Below are 14,233 nucleotides of genomic sequence, written 5' to 3' on the forward strand. Positions count from 1 at the left end.
ACTAAGCATCCTATTGTTTCAATACTCTGTTTGAGCTGTGGATCTCGGGCAGTACCTACTCTCTACTCTCTACCCTCTACTCTCTACCACGGTAGGTCCACTTTATACTCTTTTGCACTCGGAAACATCAACAAAGACAGTTGAAGAGAGCCAGTTTTCTCAGGCAGCAAGGCCATCACTGCAGACCCTGATTCTCTCCACTTTTCTCCCCACTTCGTCTGTAAATCCCGGATCAAAGACCCAGACCCTGGTATTTTTACAATGGACTCCGATAGATGTGAACTCTATTCGTGGAATATGATTTTGTATAGTACTTATGCTGGATAGGGTATAAGGAAGTCTTCCTCCACGGCTTATATCAAACACCCTCATCCATTCTACAAGTACAATGCACGGTCTGCAAAGCAATCATTGCAGTGATTCGGGATCTAATTGGCCTTCGGTCTGCCAAGCCAAGACTATAGCATGGCATATCATGGTACAGTTTAGTATAGCTCGCCCGTGAGTCATCTGAACACGAGCTTTGCGACCTCATTCAACCAGAGAGAAAACATTCATCCTGGCAACCAAGTCTTTGCATCCTCGACAATGAAGCATCAACTAGTATTATTTATACTCTATTAATACCAAAATGACCACCATCGATGTCAGCCACTCCATCTCCTTGAACATTCTTCTTGGAGATCCCCCCGACTCCGTCTCGTCCTATCACTATTCTTATCACGCCGGTGATGCCATTCAAGGCTCCATCTCTATCAGATCGGACAGCGACCTCCATTTCGAGTCTTTAGATATCTTCCTCATAGGTAGAACCCGCCCTAACCTATGCGATCCTCCATATCCAGTAAACAGGAATTAATCCATCAACCAGGCGAAGAATCCACCGTGCGACACGATCGAAATCCCCGCCAATTCCACCACGAGCAATATCCAGTCCCAACCACCGCACTCCCACCGTCAAACATCATACAAAAGAACCAAAAGTACTTCTTCCGCTTCACATTCCAAGTCCCCGACACTCTCTCCCCAACATCCTGCACCCACACTGTGGAAAACGACCTCACCCGCCAATTCCACCTGCAAGCCCCTCCAAGCTTCGGCGACCCGGACGTCGCCGGTTTCGGCGGCAAACTACGAAACGACTACGCGCCTTCAAATTGCAGAATTGTATATACAATTCAAGCCAGACTCACCCGTCGAAGTCTCAGCTACCGAAAGAAGTCAGACTATCTTACAGAAAAGTCTCAAAATAAGACTCAAGCCTTCGACCTCATTGGCCTTGGATCAGCCGTCACTTTCACCGTCGATTTCACCATCGCCATCGCTATCGGCATTGTTATCACCTCTGACAGCATCAGGATCAGCATCAGCATCGGCGGATAGCGAAATTGGAGAACCGAATCCCCACCCTCAACAAACAATCGACATCTACCAACGAATTCCCAGCTCAAATCCACTCTCCAAATCAAAATCAAAATCAAAGACCAAAATAGGCCAACTAACAACAACAATCATCGCCCCGCCATACTTTGACATTCCCGTCCGCGAAACAGACGCCTCCGTCCGCCAGGCAATAAGACTAAATCTCCACTTTGAGCGAGAATCAAATCCAAATCCCAACCAAGATGATCAAAATACGAGTCCTAGTGCCGCTAGCACAGACTCAACCTTACCAACCACCCTCCCACAAATCCAATCCCTCCGCGGAAGCGTAGTAGCAAATACCTTCTTCACAAAAAAGCCCAACACCAACCTCCCGCGCAAAAAGCGAGACAGACTCGGTACGAAATTGAATTATGCGGAGAAAGTCCTCACGGAATTCACGCATTCGATTACTTCATTGCAGTGGGCTGTTGCGGGTGGTGGTGGTGGTGGTGGTGGTGAGAATCATACCAATACCAATATCAACAATGGCTCAAGTCCAAGCCTAAGTGCAAGTCCAAGCCAATCCATGCCTGAAATTGAATCCGCGTCGCCAGTCCAGATACCCTCCCAATCTTTCACATCAACACTTCTAGTCCCAGTCAAACTAGCCCACCAATTCATAATACCAACCTTCCACTCCTGCCGCATCTCACGAACATACACGCTCGTCTTACGCTTGAAGGTGCAGGGTGCTGCGACTGTTGAGATTGCCGCTCCGATGGTTATGGTTCCTTCGGTGGAAGTTGGGATGGGGTTTATGGTGGGTGGGTTGAGTCCGCCGCCTTATTCTTTTGCAAGGAGTCCGGCGGGGAGTATTACTAGTACTTTGTTTGATGGGGTTGGGGTTATTGAGGGGGTTGATGGAGAGGGGACTGAGGAGAGGAGAGATTGATGGGATGGTTTTGGATAGGATAAGTTAATGGACAAGTAGGAGTATGCTACTTTTCATAATGAGATAGGATATCATGACCGTCATCACAAGGCAGAATGGGAAGAATCGTGCTGAGCGGAAATGGAAATAGTAACAGTAACAGTAACAGTAACAGTAACCGAGATATAAATATTGTTTGGTGTGAAGGTAGAAGAAAGTCGTGTTCAAAGTGATAAACGAAAACGCTATTCTATAATCATACAATATCCATCACAGCTGCAATGCAATGCAGTCATAAAATCAAGGGCAGGGGTTGTAGGTCTATACTATATCCCATCCCTAAACATCGCGAATCGGGGTATCAGTCAGCGGTCGACCGTGATCATGATGCACACCAGCCGGTGTAGACGTAGCCATTCCCATGCCAGCACCAGCACCCACAGGAACACCCTGAGTCTGCGACTGATACGCCGTACCACCCGCACCACTCTCATACTGCGGTGGATAAAATCGATTCACATTCTGCTGTGACATGTTATAACCATGCTGCATCTCATACCCATCCACGACATCCTCCTCACTAGACGACCAATTCCCATCCGGATCATGATCATGTCTCCTCCGACGCTGATAAGGACCCGCAACAAACGGATTTCCATTATTACCATACGGCGACGGGGCCGGAGCCGCAGCCGCAGCCATCAAATTCGTATTCGGATTTTGATTCGGATTCAGCGGTGAACCAGCATTCAAATTCTCATTCGCGGGACTAAGCCGCTCCGTCTCCGGATTATGCAGAGCCTCTTGCGACGAGAGTAATTTCATGCCGAGAGGATCGTTCGGGTGGACGGGTCCGGTTCCCCAGGTTCGAATCGGGTATGCGCGTCCTTTGCGCCAGGACTCCGTGATCGGTGGGAAGTATTGTCTGTATGCGACGAAGGCGACAAGTGTGCCGAGCATTGAGCCGGTGATAACGTCGAAGGGGTGGTGACGTGCGTCCATGATTCGGGATACGGCGACTAGGGTTGCGGCGAGGATGGGGGTCATGCAGAGGAGGGTTTTCCAGGCTTCGCCGCGGTTGTCCATTATGTGGAGTTTGCCGCCGAGCCAGAGGGCGATGTAGAAGAGGCCGGCGAAGGAGGCTGGTATTGTTAGTATGTGATATGGTGATGGTGATGGCAGTGGGAGTGGCATTGGGAGGGTGGGTGTGGAGGTGGAGGGGGTGGTTTCACGTACAGCTACTGTGACCTGTGTTGACTGATGTTAGCTTCTTCTTTCGCGTGAAATTGGACAGTAGAAAATGGGGAGAAACACACCTGACGGCCAAGATCGAAATCCATCCTTGATAATCTTCGGATCCCCCGTGCAAATACTGGAGTTCGACAATCCATACATCGGAGGATCAACACTCCCAGCTAGAGGCTGGCAGCGATCAATCAGATCCGGCCTCGGTTTGCCGCACGCTGTCTTGAGCGCCTGGGTAATGACAAAGGTGACTCCCTGGGACAGCAACAGGCCCAGGATACCACAATTCATCTCCCACAGACGATCCTTCCAACGCCAGGGCCCGCGCAGCTTGCGCTTGCCGGAGACGGGATCTTGCTTGTTGTGGGAGAAGATGCCATCGATGAAGAGGGTGTAGACAATGATCAGGACGAGGGGGAAGGCGCCGGAGATGCAGAGGGCGTAGGCGATTGGGATGCGCTCGTGGACGGCGTAGGGGTATTGCAGGGTGTAGTTTTGGAGGGCAAAGTGTTGGTGGTAGGGTTCGAGGGAGTCGAGGATGGCGAAGCCGATCACGCAGGCACTGGGTGGGTTAGCGGGTCAATGGGTGGAGGTGGAGGTTGAGGTTGTGGAGGTGGTGATGTACATGAGAATGACATAGTCGAAGATATAACTGGAGAGTTGGTCAGTGTGTGCCGATTATCAATGGAGAAGAGAAGAGTGGAAGGAAGAGGGAAACTTGAACTAACGAGATGATCACGCGCGGTCGGAGGCGCCGCTTCGAGAAGGGCAATTTGGCCGGAAGCTCCATCGTGGGAGGAAACAACACAATTGTATCAATCCCAGATCGGAACAGAGCAGAAGAGAACAGCGATCAAATAGAACTGGGAAGAGATAAGGAGAAACTCGAATGGATCTCAAATTAGGCAGACAAAGAGCGGTCGCGTGCCTGAGCGCCAACAAGGTTGGGCGTGGTTCTTGGCGATCGATGGGCTGGAGTCAATGGGGTATTATATTCGGTAGTTGTAGTAGTTATAGTATAGGTGATGACTGAAGAAACGAATAAATGAATAAATGAATAAATGAATGGACGAATGGCCAGAATTTACATGGTCACGGAGTAAAGTGGCTGAGTTCTCGCACTGGAAACTGAAACTGGAACTGGCAGAGTCTAGACTGATGCCCGCTGATCGTCATTATTGGCCCCGCCCAGAACGAGAGAATGAGATGGATGAGATGTGTGGAATGAATAGAATGGAATTCTCCAGTATTAGACAAGCCTTGCATACTCGTAGGCTGTTAAATTTGCACACAACGTGGGTGGACCTCCAACTGTCATTTGATACATTTGATACCCTCGATCCACTCTGGCCCAGGCAGCATAATTAACGTTAAGGTACATACGAGAGTTACGGGACGGAACTAAAAAATACTGCTGGAAGGGAAACTGGGCACGAGCCACCTCAAATTGGACAAAAAGATGCCAAATGTGCACTATATCGGACACACAGACACACTAACACTCAAAAACACTCAAAACTAAACAGGTACTAGAACTACAGGAACAACAATCACAATAATACACCGCATTACCACCAACATCTACACTTAGCACACGGTGATGAACAGACCCAGCCTGGAAAAAGAATCAATATGTTAGCCTCCATCCTCACACAAAAGACAACTTGAACCACTTACGGAGATGGATTGAAATCCTCAAAGAATTTCAACTCAGTACTTCCAGCATTCTTCATCTCAAAGGCAACACTCTGATCACTAGGGCAAGGGAATGTCGAAACGACATACGAATTGCCCGGGGAAACAGTGATCGTCCCCAGATCCTGACTAACAGGAGGAAGGTTGCTCAATGTGGTCGAAGTGCTCACAGCACGAGACAACTTGGCAAAGTCGATCTTCCCATCACCACTGAAGGTGAATGACGAGGTCTCAAGATCCTGCTGCTTGGGGAAGAGGAAGACCAGACTGCACGTCTTTCCAGTGTCGGAGGCCGGGATGTCGAAGTTGAAAACACTCGAGACTGTCGACGTCACGGTACCATTGGACCCTGTTCCGGCGGTGGTGTCGGGGAGGATGAGTCAATGGCAACAATCAAGTGAGGCTTTTCATAGTTGCCCGAGAGGTCAGTAGGGCAGCTGCCGCTTGAAGAGCCGGTGGATGATGGAGTGCTGGGGGTGGAGGAGGTAGGAGGCACACTGGCAGTGCCAGTTGGCTGTGAACCACCGGAGCTTGATGGTTGAATGCCACCACCAGGGATTGAGGTTGGTGAGCCGCCGCCGGGAGAACTGATACCACCACCGGGAGAGCCTCCACCTCCGCCAGAAGGTGGGCTTCCGGGCAGGTAGGGTACCGCCAGAACCACCACCTGGAGAGCTGCCTCCAGGAGAGCCACCACCAGAACTGCCACCAGGCGAACCTCCACTTGGAGAGCCACCGCCTGTAGAGCCTCCACCGGGTGAACCACTGCCAGGAGAACCACCACCAGGAGAGCTACCACCAGAAGAACCTCCTCCAGGCGAACCTCCACCCGGAGAGCCACCGCCAGAGCCACCACCAGGTGAGCCTCCGCCAGGTGAACCACTACCACCGCCAGGAGAGCTGCCACCTGGAGAACTACCGCCAGGGGAACTACCACCAGGGGAACTACCGCCAGGCGCAGGACAGCTGCAAATTTGAGTCGTGCACTCTCCTCCAGAAGATCCTCCACCAGGGGAAGTACCACCAGGAGAACTACCGCCAGGGGAGCTACCACTGGGCGAGCCACCTCCAGGGAAACCACTTCCACCTCCAGGGGAAGTTCCAGGGGATCCAGAGCCACCGCCAGGTGAGCCTCCTCCAGGGGAAGTACCGCTGGGAGAACCACTACCACCACCAGGAGAAGTTCCAGGAGATCCACCACCAGGTGAACCACTGCCACCACCGGGAGTCATTCCGGAAGATCCAGAGCCGCCGCCAGGTGAACTTCCGCCAGGTGAGCTTCCACCTCCAGGAGATTCTCCGCCGGGGGAAGCACCGCCAGAGGGTGCAGTGCCGCCAGGTGAAGTACCGCCAGGTGAAGTGCCTCCAGGTGAAGTACCGCCAGATGGTGAGCTTCCACCAGGCGAAGTGCCACTGGGGCCAACACCTCCAGGGGATTCTCCACCAGGGGAAGCACCACCAGAAGGAGCAGAACCGCCAGGCGAGGTGCCACCCGGGGGACTACCTCCACTTCCGCCAGGGGAAGCGCCGCCAGAGGGTGCAGCACCACCAGGCGGAGTGCCACCAGAGCCAGGACCAGATCCAGAACACGAGTCAGCATTCAACTGGATACCAGAGCACCCAGTAACCGAAGTACTGTTGGTCGTATAAACATTACGACCACCATTCTGACCAGTCTGGCAAGCAATAAAGGCCGCAGTATTATTGAACTCCAGCTGGCCCGAAGACAAGACCGAGAAGCCAGGGGTGGGCGTAGCGCCCTCATCACACTGGAACTGAGTAGTTGGCGCTAGAAGGGGGGTACGACCTCAGTTAGACTTTCAAAGCATGAAAACGTGAAATTGATAGCAGATCAATCGCGGGAAAGGGTTAAGTTCAAGTGCAATCGGTAACTAACTTGAACTATACTAGTACTTACGGGTGATGATGCATCCACGACCAGATGAGTCGCTGATTCCACCATTGGAATCAATGCAGAAGGATGATTGTGGCAGTGTGTTATCGCCAATGCGAACCTGGCCATCTCCAATCTGCCCGAGGTCTCCGGAAAGATCTCCGGTTGAGGTCAGATGGAAGCAGCAGTTGTCAGTGCGGCCGACGAGAGCGTTTGTGCCGGCGGCGAAAGCCGCCATGGCAACGAAGCTTTTCATTGTGGAGGGTTGGCCGAGTAAGGCAGATGGATATAACGAATGAATGATTATATAGTTTGGGATAGATGAAGGATGGTTAGGGTTAGGTACTCCGTTCGATGGAGGGAAGACAGATAGAATAGATAGACGAGAATGAACGAGGAGAAACGGGGAGATGCCGGGAACAGCACTTATATGCTACAAACAGCGAGCAGAAACGAGACGCGTTACGAATACCAGCGCATCCGCTCAAACAAACTGGATGAGGGATCCGGGCTATACCTCCGAGGACAAAGGCAAATAATGAGCGAGAAGTCGACAGCGAAAGACGAATAGAAACAAGGCTCGGCCTCTCAGCGTCGAGAAATCTCCATTGATATTCGCTGTGGATTGCGTGTTGACCCAATTATCACTCCTTTCAGCTAGAAAGAAAGATGATTACAGACCCCGAGTCCCAGTCGGAGAGGTCATCCGCAAAGAAAAGGATAAACGTCATTCTTGAGCAGAGCCCCGATGCTGTACTGTAGACGTGGAGAAGGATCCATTTCAGATGCTCCACTGCGACGGGGTAGCCTGTAACCGTTAGCAGTCTTGTGGATCGATTGGGTCAATTGCATGCAAGTATTTTCCAGGGGGACGGTGCCTGTGCCTAAGTGCATACTCGTACTGTTGTCGCAGGGCAGCTTAGTCTCAGTGGCGAGACGACTATGACCACGGAACACGGCGTGGGTGCGTCCTTCCCAACGGCCGATATTCGGCCTGATTAATCTCCGGATGGGGCGGATGATGCGCCAGCTTTGATGGGGTTGTGATGCCACATTTTTGTTCTCATTAATTCCCGCCGTTTGACGCTGACCGGTTTGCAAGGCACAAGGCACAGAAACAGGTACCCGAGGGGGAGGCGACTAGCCTATATCCCTTCGGACAAATAGGGGACTGCCAGTGATAAAAAAAGATATTTCTGCCGGGGAAATATAATGGGATGCCCCCTACGCTAAGGACCGTTGAGGTATGCCTAGTATTGGTTAATGACCCAGAACCTATTCATCGCGATGTAAGAATCTGGCTGCTGGACCCTGTCGTCATGTGGAGACCGTTTAAACTTGGCTCCACCAACGATCGTTGTGGACTATTTTTGTTGTTCCCATTGAACCGGGAAGGGCCCAGGTACGAGTGAGGGTGGATGTTAATTGACTTTTTAATAGCAGTGCGTGATAATGTGTAGAAAACAGAAACAGTACGTGGTACCCAGTACTGTGCACGATGATCTTCGAATGTAGATGCATTTCGAGCAAGCTGCATCGCATCATGCAACTATTCAGATCCATGTATTCTAGCGATAATCGTGCGATCTTAGTAAGAGTACTAGTACGCGATCAAGGACGCGTGTACGAAGATAGACCCATATATCCCCATGTCATACTGGCTACCGGGGCTCTTAAGATCGATCGATTATCCCCGACGTACCTCCAGAATATCCCTTCTGCATACTAAAACTAGGAATGATCACCACTCGCTCAACGTAGCCCGGTTGGACCAACCGAATATGTGCTTTGATCCATGATGCTATGTATCAAGGAGAATGTTTGAGCCGGAGATTCACGTAAACGAGCGTACATTTCTCATCCAATGATATCAAGACGTGCAGGATTCAAATTTTCCAATTTCGCTTCGTGTCATGCTTGTCAAACCAGTTGTGACTTGATGGCTCTCTGCAGATCCGCCTAAGTTACACCCGCATGGAGCAGATAACCCGTTGGCAGGACAAATAGCCAATCGAATAAGCCCCGTCTGTCACACTTTCTGCTAACTTGCCGTCAACTCGCTGCCGTTGAAGTAGGGCGCAGCTTCATCTCTAACGCGAATTTCGACGAACTGCCGATTGCGGTATTGCGAACTCAGTAAGGACGTTGGCGGGGAGGGGCTGGGGCTGTGCGAAATAAAGGCCTCGGGGCCTGAATAGACCAGGAGGTGCGTCATACGTTTGCGGGCTAGGTTCGTGAGAAAACTCGTAGAATTTTCACTCCGCGAAACGCTGCGGACTTAGTACCGATGAACTCAGTGCATAGAGTCCTGGAGTGGAGAGCATCATTTAATTCTTGCTAGCTTGCTTGCTCGTTACATTCCATATGAGCTAGTGGGTATTTTGTCGTTGCTGGGTCGTGAAGGAACATAAATCATTGACTCGTTGTTCGAAGTAGAACTCCCGCTCCGAGATCACATCGATAGGAATGTCGATTCAAGTCCGGGAAACAATGCGTCCCAGTCAAGGGTGCCTGGATCAACATTGGCGCTGAATTCTTCGAAAAAATCATTGAAAGAAGGAAGTGTGGGGTCGTCCACCTCGAAGATAGCCTCTTGTTCTGGCAACGTCGTCGGAACATCTTGAGCTGCAGGTACCGATGACTGGTCGATTTCGGTATTTCCCTTGGGTCGTGGTAGTGGATTTGTTTCAGACGGAACATATTGGATATTGTATCGCTGTATGACTCTGTAGAACGATCCCAGAATTCTCTCTGCAAATGGTGATTGACCCTTTGCCTCCTCTAGAACGGAGAATGCGCCGAAGATCTCCATGCGGATTTCTCGGTCGTCACCTGTCTGAAAAGTCCTGTTGAGGCAGATGTCCATCAATAGCACAATGATTCCCATGCATACGCAGTGCAGGATACCAGAGGATTTCAGTGGCATCAGCATGAATGGTAGGTTCTCGGTCCTTAGCTTTCGCTCGGTGCGAATTACCATTCTGGCCGCCTCGAGACACGCATTTCTCGAGTACAGGTACTTTGGGTCTTTGGCGATCTTGGTCAAGTATGGTAGGTGTATGCGACACCTTTGGGCATTGGCGAGGCAGTTGAGGATGTATCGCTGAACAGTGATCGAGGTCGATCTGCGTGGATCCGAGTCAGGCAGATGGTCGGCCTCAAAGTTGAGGGAAAAGAACGGCGGTAGATTATCAAGGAATTCAATCATTTTTGCGTCAATATCCAGTATTCTTTGGTAGTTTGTTGGTCCACATCCAGTGTGTGGAAATGGCTCGCTGTCAGTAAGTTCGCGACAAAGCTCAGCGAGACGATATCTTTGCAGGCAATAGGACATGGAGGTAGCTTGGTCGATGGGCTGGCCAACTCCTTCCATTCCATCAACGAGATCCTCATCATTCGCATTCATGGGCTTTTTTGTCGCCATGTGTCTAGGATTTATCATATACATGCCCCTCTGGGCACCTGCATACTGAGAGAATTGCCTGGTCATAGTGTCAGAAACTTAGCGCTCACGTCAAAGTTTACATGCTTACCAGTCAGTCCCGACCAAGTTCCACCAGACCCTTCGCGCGACCTCCGCTTTTATGGAGTCTGGGCGAGGTACATTCAAGTCTCCATTTTGTGGGTGGTCAATGCGGTGAAGAGACAGTTGCCATGCGATGGATATGGCGGAGGAAAACCAGAAATATGCCTGAGATGAGACGCCAACCATGTTGCAAATGACAAAACCTACAATGATTGTGGCTTGAATCTCTTCGATGGTGCTAGATCCGATTCGACGAGACATATCAAGTAGATCAAGGGTTAACTCCAGCCAAACCAAGGTCTTTTCGTGGGCTGCCTCCGCGGAGGCGAACAGGGGTTCCGGTGTAATTCGTTCCGTCCAGAAGAAAAGAGTGCTAGTAATCATCGCCGCGAGAAGACAAACATCTCCGAGTAGGGGGTTGCTCTTCTGATTCAAACGATAATAGATATCACGAACCAATGTACGTACCGACGGCGCATGAACCACATGATGGAGATGTGTAATATCAACGAGATACTTGTCGATGATGTGCATTGATTCTTCATGCAGTGGGAGCCAAATATATCTGATTGGCGTTTTCCCCGATTAAGAAAGGAGCTAGGAGACGTCGTAATATTGATAGAGCATGTTCTGAATTCAACCTCGTACGAAACCAGGCAGCTCTGTCACCATTCGCCGCGTCAGAAGCAATCGATAATCATACAGTTCTTGTATCGGGGATATATACCGTTGAAGCAGGGTGGGTTATCTCGCCTTCCAGCCAGTCAACATCGCTTGATGGGGAGCTCGCTGAAAGTTTGTACCGATCAAATTTCCGCGCAAATGAACCGGGTGAAGCATGGGAAGGCGGAGTCCCAGCATGCATTGAGGACCCAGTGGAGGCCATTGGAGGTGTTATACCTTGGCCAATGACGATCTCCTCTAGCCTGCGTAGACGCGCCAAGACGTCGTCGTCGACGCTAGCGGACGCTTGAATCGGCATTTCGGCCGAACGGTCTGTTTGTGCTGAAGGCAAGGAAGGATGTTGTGGGCAGTCAAGGCCGCGACTAACGCAATTGGTACAGGGGAAGCTCCGACTACATCGGAGCTTACGCGACCGGCAGAATACGCAAGAAACCGGGCGTGACCGTGAGCCATCTCCCTGATTTTTTACAACTCGACCCATAGCCAGCGTGGTTATGGCTCGGTTGGTTAGAAAAGTTAGCCTATCTCAACGAGACCCGGAGGTGCTCGCGTTTGGTAGGGAGATATTTGTTGGAAGATTATCAGAGTCGAAGTCGGTGAATTCTTCAGAGCTTATTAGAACTTTGATCATGAGATGACCTGGGAACACCTGGAGCCTAGAAAAGGTGTCTAAGGCCCGGGGTTGGTGACAGGCTGACGGTATTTTTCTGTTTGTCTGAAATGAACAGTGTCGTTCTTGATGCCCGAACGGTGGTTTCAAGAGATGAAAATCTTGCTTACTTGCAATGGACGTAAGTGTCCAACTGTGGGATGACGATGCGTAGTTGAATCTGAAGGGGTTGTCGTTAGGAAGGGCAGGTGGTGGTGGTCGGTGGAGGCGGACAACATCATTTTGCCGGGCTAGGAAGTATTTGCGCTGAACGGTTGAAATGATTGTATTTATTTACTATTTCACCGCTCAGAAAACTGGAGAATCTGTTTTATTTATAAGAATAAAAATTAAGGCAGTTTATTTTAGCAGGTATCTCGGTGGGGGTGGACGTATTAAGGGCACAGAGAGCTTGGACGGGGATATTATGATACTACCATATAAAACCTAAGCATTTCGGCGTAAAACTAGTATAATGATGTCTGTCTTGCACTAACGTGAGGTGACTACAAAGGCTCAATGTTTGAAAAATACAAGCGTGGTTGGCAAGTCAGTTTCAAACAAATCAGCCTCCAAGACTGTACTTTTTATTGCATATTTAAGCAAAAGGTTGTGTTGTCATTCAGGCTGCTCAATCTCCCGCAGTCAGCCAATCAGCGATCGAAGACCCCGCGGAAGTTCCGCGGACTTGGCAGGCAGGAAGTATACACCAAATCCGGCTTTGACTCTACAACTATAAAAGGTTAGAATCAAGCAGGCATGGATATTATATCATCACAGCTCAATAGTTTATTCATTGGTAAATCTACAACACTCAGAATGGACGCCATCGTTACCCAGATTTGTGTTCTGGCCCAGTCGGCTGACGAAGCCACTCGATTGGACATTCAGAAAGCTTTGCGCCAAGTCCAACTGGACCTCCAGGACCCAAAGGAAGTTCTTATGCACCTTGCAAATTCAGTATGGTTCTCTTTTATACGAATAATTCGACTTTGAGTTGACAACTTTACCCGAGGAAGACCCTCCTCGGCCCCGTCATTCGCATCGGTATAGACCTGAAGTTATTCCGTACGATTGCCACGGCACAAAAGCCATTGACGGTCGTTCAACTCGCTGATATCACTGGAGCATCCGCCGGTCTACTTGGTAAAAATGGGTTTCCTCGCTAAATTGTATCTTCAGGATGCTGACTCCGTGGCACCCAACAGAGAGGCTTGTCCGCTATCTGGCCTCGAACAACGTGGTGAAAGAAGTAGGGCCAAATGAATATGCAGCAAGCAACCTTACACTCATTTTCGCTAGCGAAAATGGAGAAGCAATGATATCCCATAGGTCAGTGATTTCCCTTCTGCCTATCTTTGGAACCCTTGCTAATATTTCAAAATTAGCTTTGACTTCCATGCTCTTCACATCCAAGTAATGCCGGAATACTTCAAGGAGACCAACTACCAGGATATTACGAGCACCAAATATACTCCATTCCACAAGGCATTTAATACAAATCTCAATTCCTTCGATTGGCTTGTCCAGCATCCCGAGCATTTCGTCCCGTTTCAAAAGATGATGACTTCCCTGAGAGGGTTCCGAGTGGACTGAGGGATTCGAACTTTTCGACTCCGAGGCAAAGCAGATTCCTTCCACTCCCGCTGAGCAATCAGATAAAATCTTCTTCGTGGACGTCGGAGGTGGTAATGGTCATCAGAGCATTCAGCTGGGGCGCAAATACCCCAACCTTCTCGGACGTCTGGTTTTGCAGGACCTTCCCGCTGTCGTTGGGCCTTTGTCTCCAATTGAGGGGGTTAAAATCGAAGCATACAGCTTTTTCGAAAAACAACATATCGTGGGTAGGTGTTTCTTTCATTTCTTCTCGGTTTTGAATCCTATATTCGGAAGAAAAAAAAAACTAACAACGCTTTGCTAGGTGCTAAATTCTACTATCTCCGTCGCATCATGCACGACTGGCCAGATCAAGACGCCACTAAGATTCTCCAAAACATTGCAGTGGCAATGACATCCCACTCTCGCATTCTCATTGATGATGCCGTTCTACCCGATACTGGGGCTGCGTGGCAGGTCACTATGGCTGACCTGGCTTTGATGAACAGTTGTGGTGGTGTGGAGAGAACGAAGAGACGGTGGGAATCACTTGCAGACGGTGCGGGTCTGAAAATTGAACAGATTCATTCTTACGTCGCGTCGACCTACACTTCGGTGGTGGTCCTGGCTTTTAAATGATCTTGAGAA

The 14,233-nt window shown here is 50.0% G+C and overlaps 6 protein-coding genes across 6 annotated transcripts; 3 read left to right on the forward strand and 3 right to left on the reverse strand.

The window, feature by feature from the left end:
* Positions 1–631: 631 nt before the first annotated feature.
* Positions 632–2,317, forward strand: N7509_013603 (uncharacterized protein; the record flags this gene model as incomplete). Its single annotated transcript, XM_056638240.1, has 3 exons — positions 632–806; positions 872–1,167; positions 1,238–2,317. The coding sequence occupies 3 exons, from the start codon at positions 632–634 to the stop codon at positions 2,315–2,317; spliced, it is 1,551 nt and encodes a 516-aa protein (XP_056481747.1).
* A 318-nt stretch (positions 2,318–2,635) lies between these two features.
* On the reverse strand, positions 2,636–4,331 carry N7509_013604 (phosphatase PAP2 family protein; the record flags this gene model as incomplete). The annotated part of the gene is made up of 4 exons (XM_056638241.1): positions 2,636–3,438; positions 3,613–4,103; positions 4,167–4,193; positions 4,270–4,331. 4 exons carry the CDS (start codon positions 4,329–4,331, stop codon positions 2,636–2,638), a joined length of 1,383 nt encoding a protein of 460 aa, XP_056481748.1.
* Positions 4,332–5,128: 797 nt separating this feature from the next.
* Positions 5,129–7,386, reverse strand: N7509_013605 (putative GPI anchored cell wall protein; the record flags this gene model as incomplete). The annotated part of the gene is made up of 4 exons (XM_056638242.1): positions 5,129–5,156; positions 5,219–5,585; positions 5,733–7,025; positions 7,155–7,386. The coding sequence occupies 4 exons, from the start codon at positions 7,384–7,386 to the stop codon at positions 5,129–5,131; spliced, it is 1,920 nt and encodes a 639-aa protein (XP_056481749.1).
* A 132-nt stretch (positions 7,387–7,518) lies between these two features.
* N7509_013606 (uncharacterized protein) lies at positions 7,519–7,701 on the forward strand (the record flags this gene model as incomplete). Its single annotated transcript, XM_056638243.1, has 1 exon — positions 7,519–7,701. One exon carries the CDS (start codon positions 7,519–7,521, stop codon positions 7,699–7,701), a length of 183 nt encoding a protein of 60 aa, XP_056481750.1.
* Positions 7,702–9,582: 1,881 nt separating this feature from the next.
* N7509_013607 (fungal specific transcription factor domain-containing protein) lies at positions 9,583–10,554 on the reverse strand (the record flags this gene model as incomplete). Its single annotated transcript, XM_056638244.1, has 1 exon — positions 9,583–10,554. The coding sequence occupies one exon, from the start codon at positions 10,552–10,554 to the stop codon at positions 9,583–9,585; it is 972 nt and encodes a 323-aa protein (XP_056481751.1).
* Positions 10,555–12,808: 2,254 nt separating this feature from the next.
* On the forward strand, positions 12,809–14,224 carry N7509_013608 (S-adenosyl-L-methionine-dependent methyltransferase; the record flags this gene model as incomplete). Its single annotated transcript, XM_056638245.1, has 6 exons — positions 12,809–12,949; positions 13,009–13,135; positions 13,198–13,321; positions 13,378–13,534; positions 13,578–13,833; positions 13,911–14,224. 6 exons carry the CDS (start codon positions 12,809–12,811, stop codon positions 14,222–14,224), a joined length of 1,119 nt encoding a protein of 372 aa, XP_056481752.1.
* Positions 14,225–14,233: the final 9 nt, after the last annotated feature.

Source organism: Penicillium cosmopolitanum, assembly GCF_028827165.1.
Source record: "Penicillium cosmopolitanum strain IBT 29677 chromosome Unknown utg000012l:1.0-3308103.0:1.0-3310761.0, whole genome shotgun sequence".
NCBI classification, from domain to species: Eukaryota; Fungi; Ascomycota; class Eurotiomycetes; order Eurotiales; family Aspergillaceae; genus Penicillium; species Penicillium cosmopolitanum.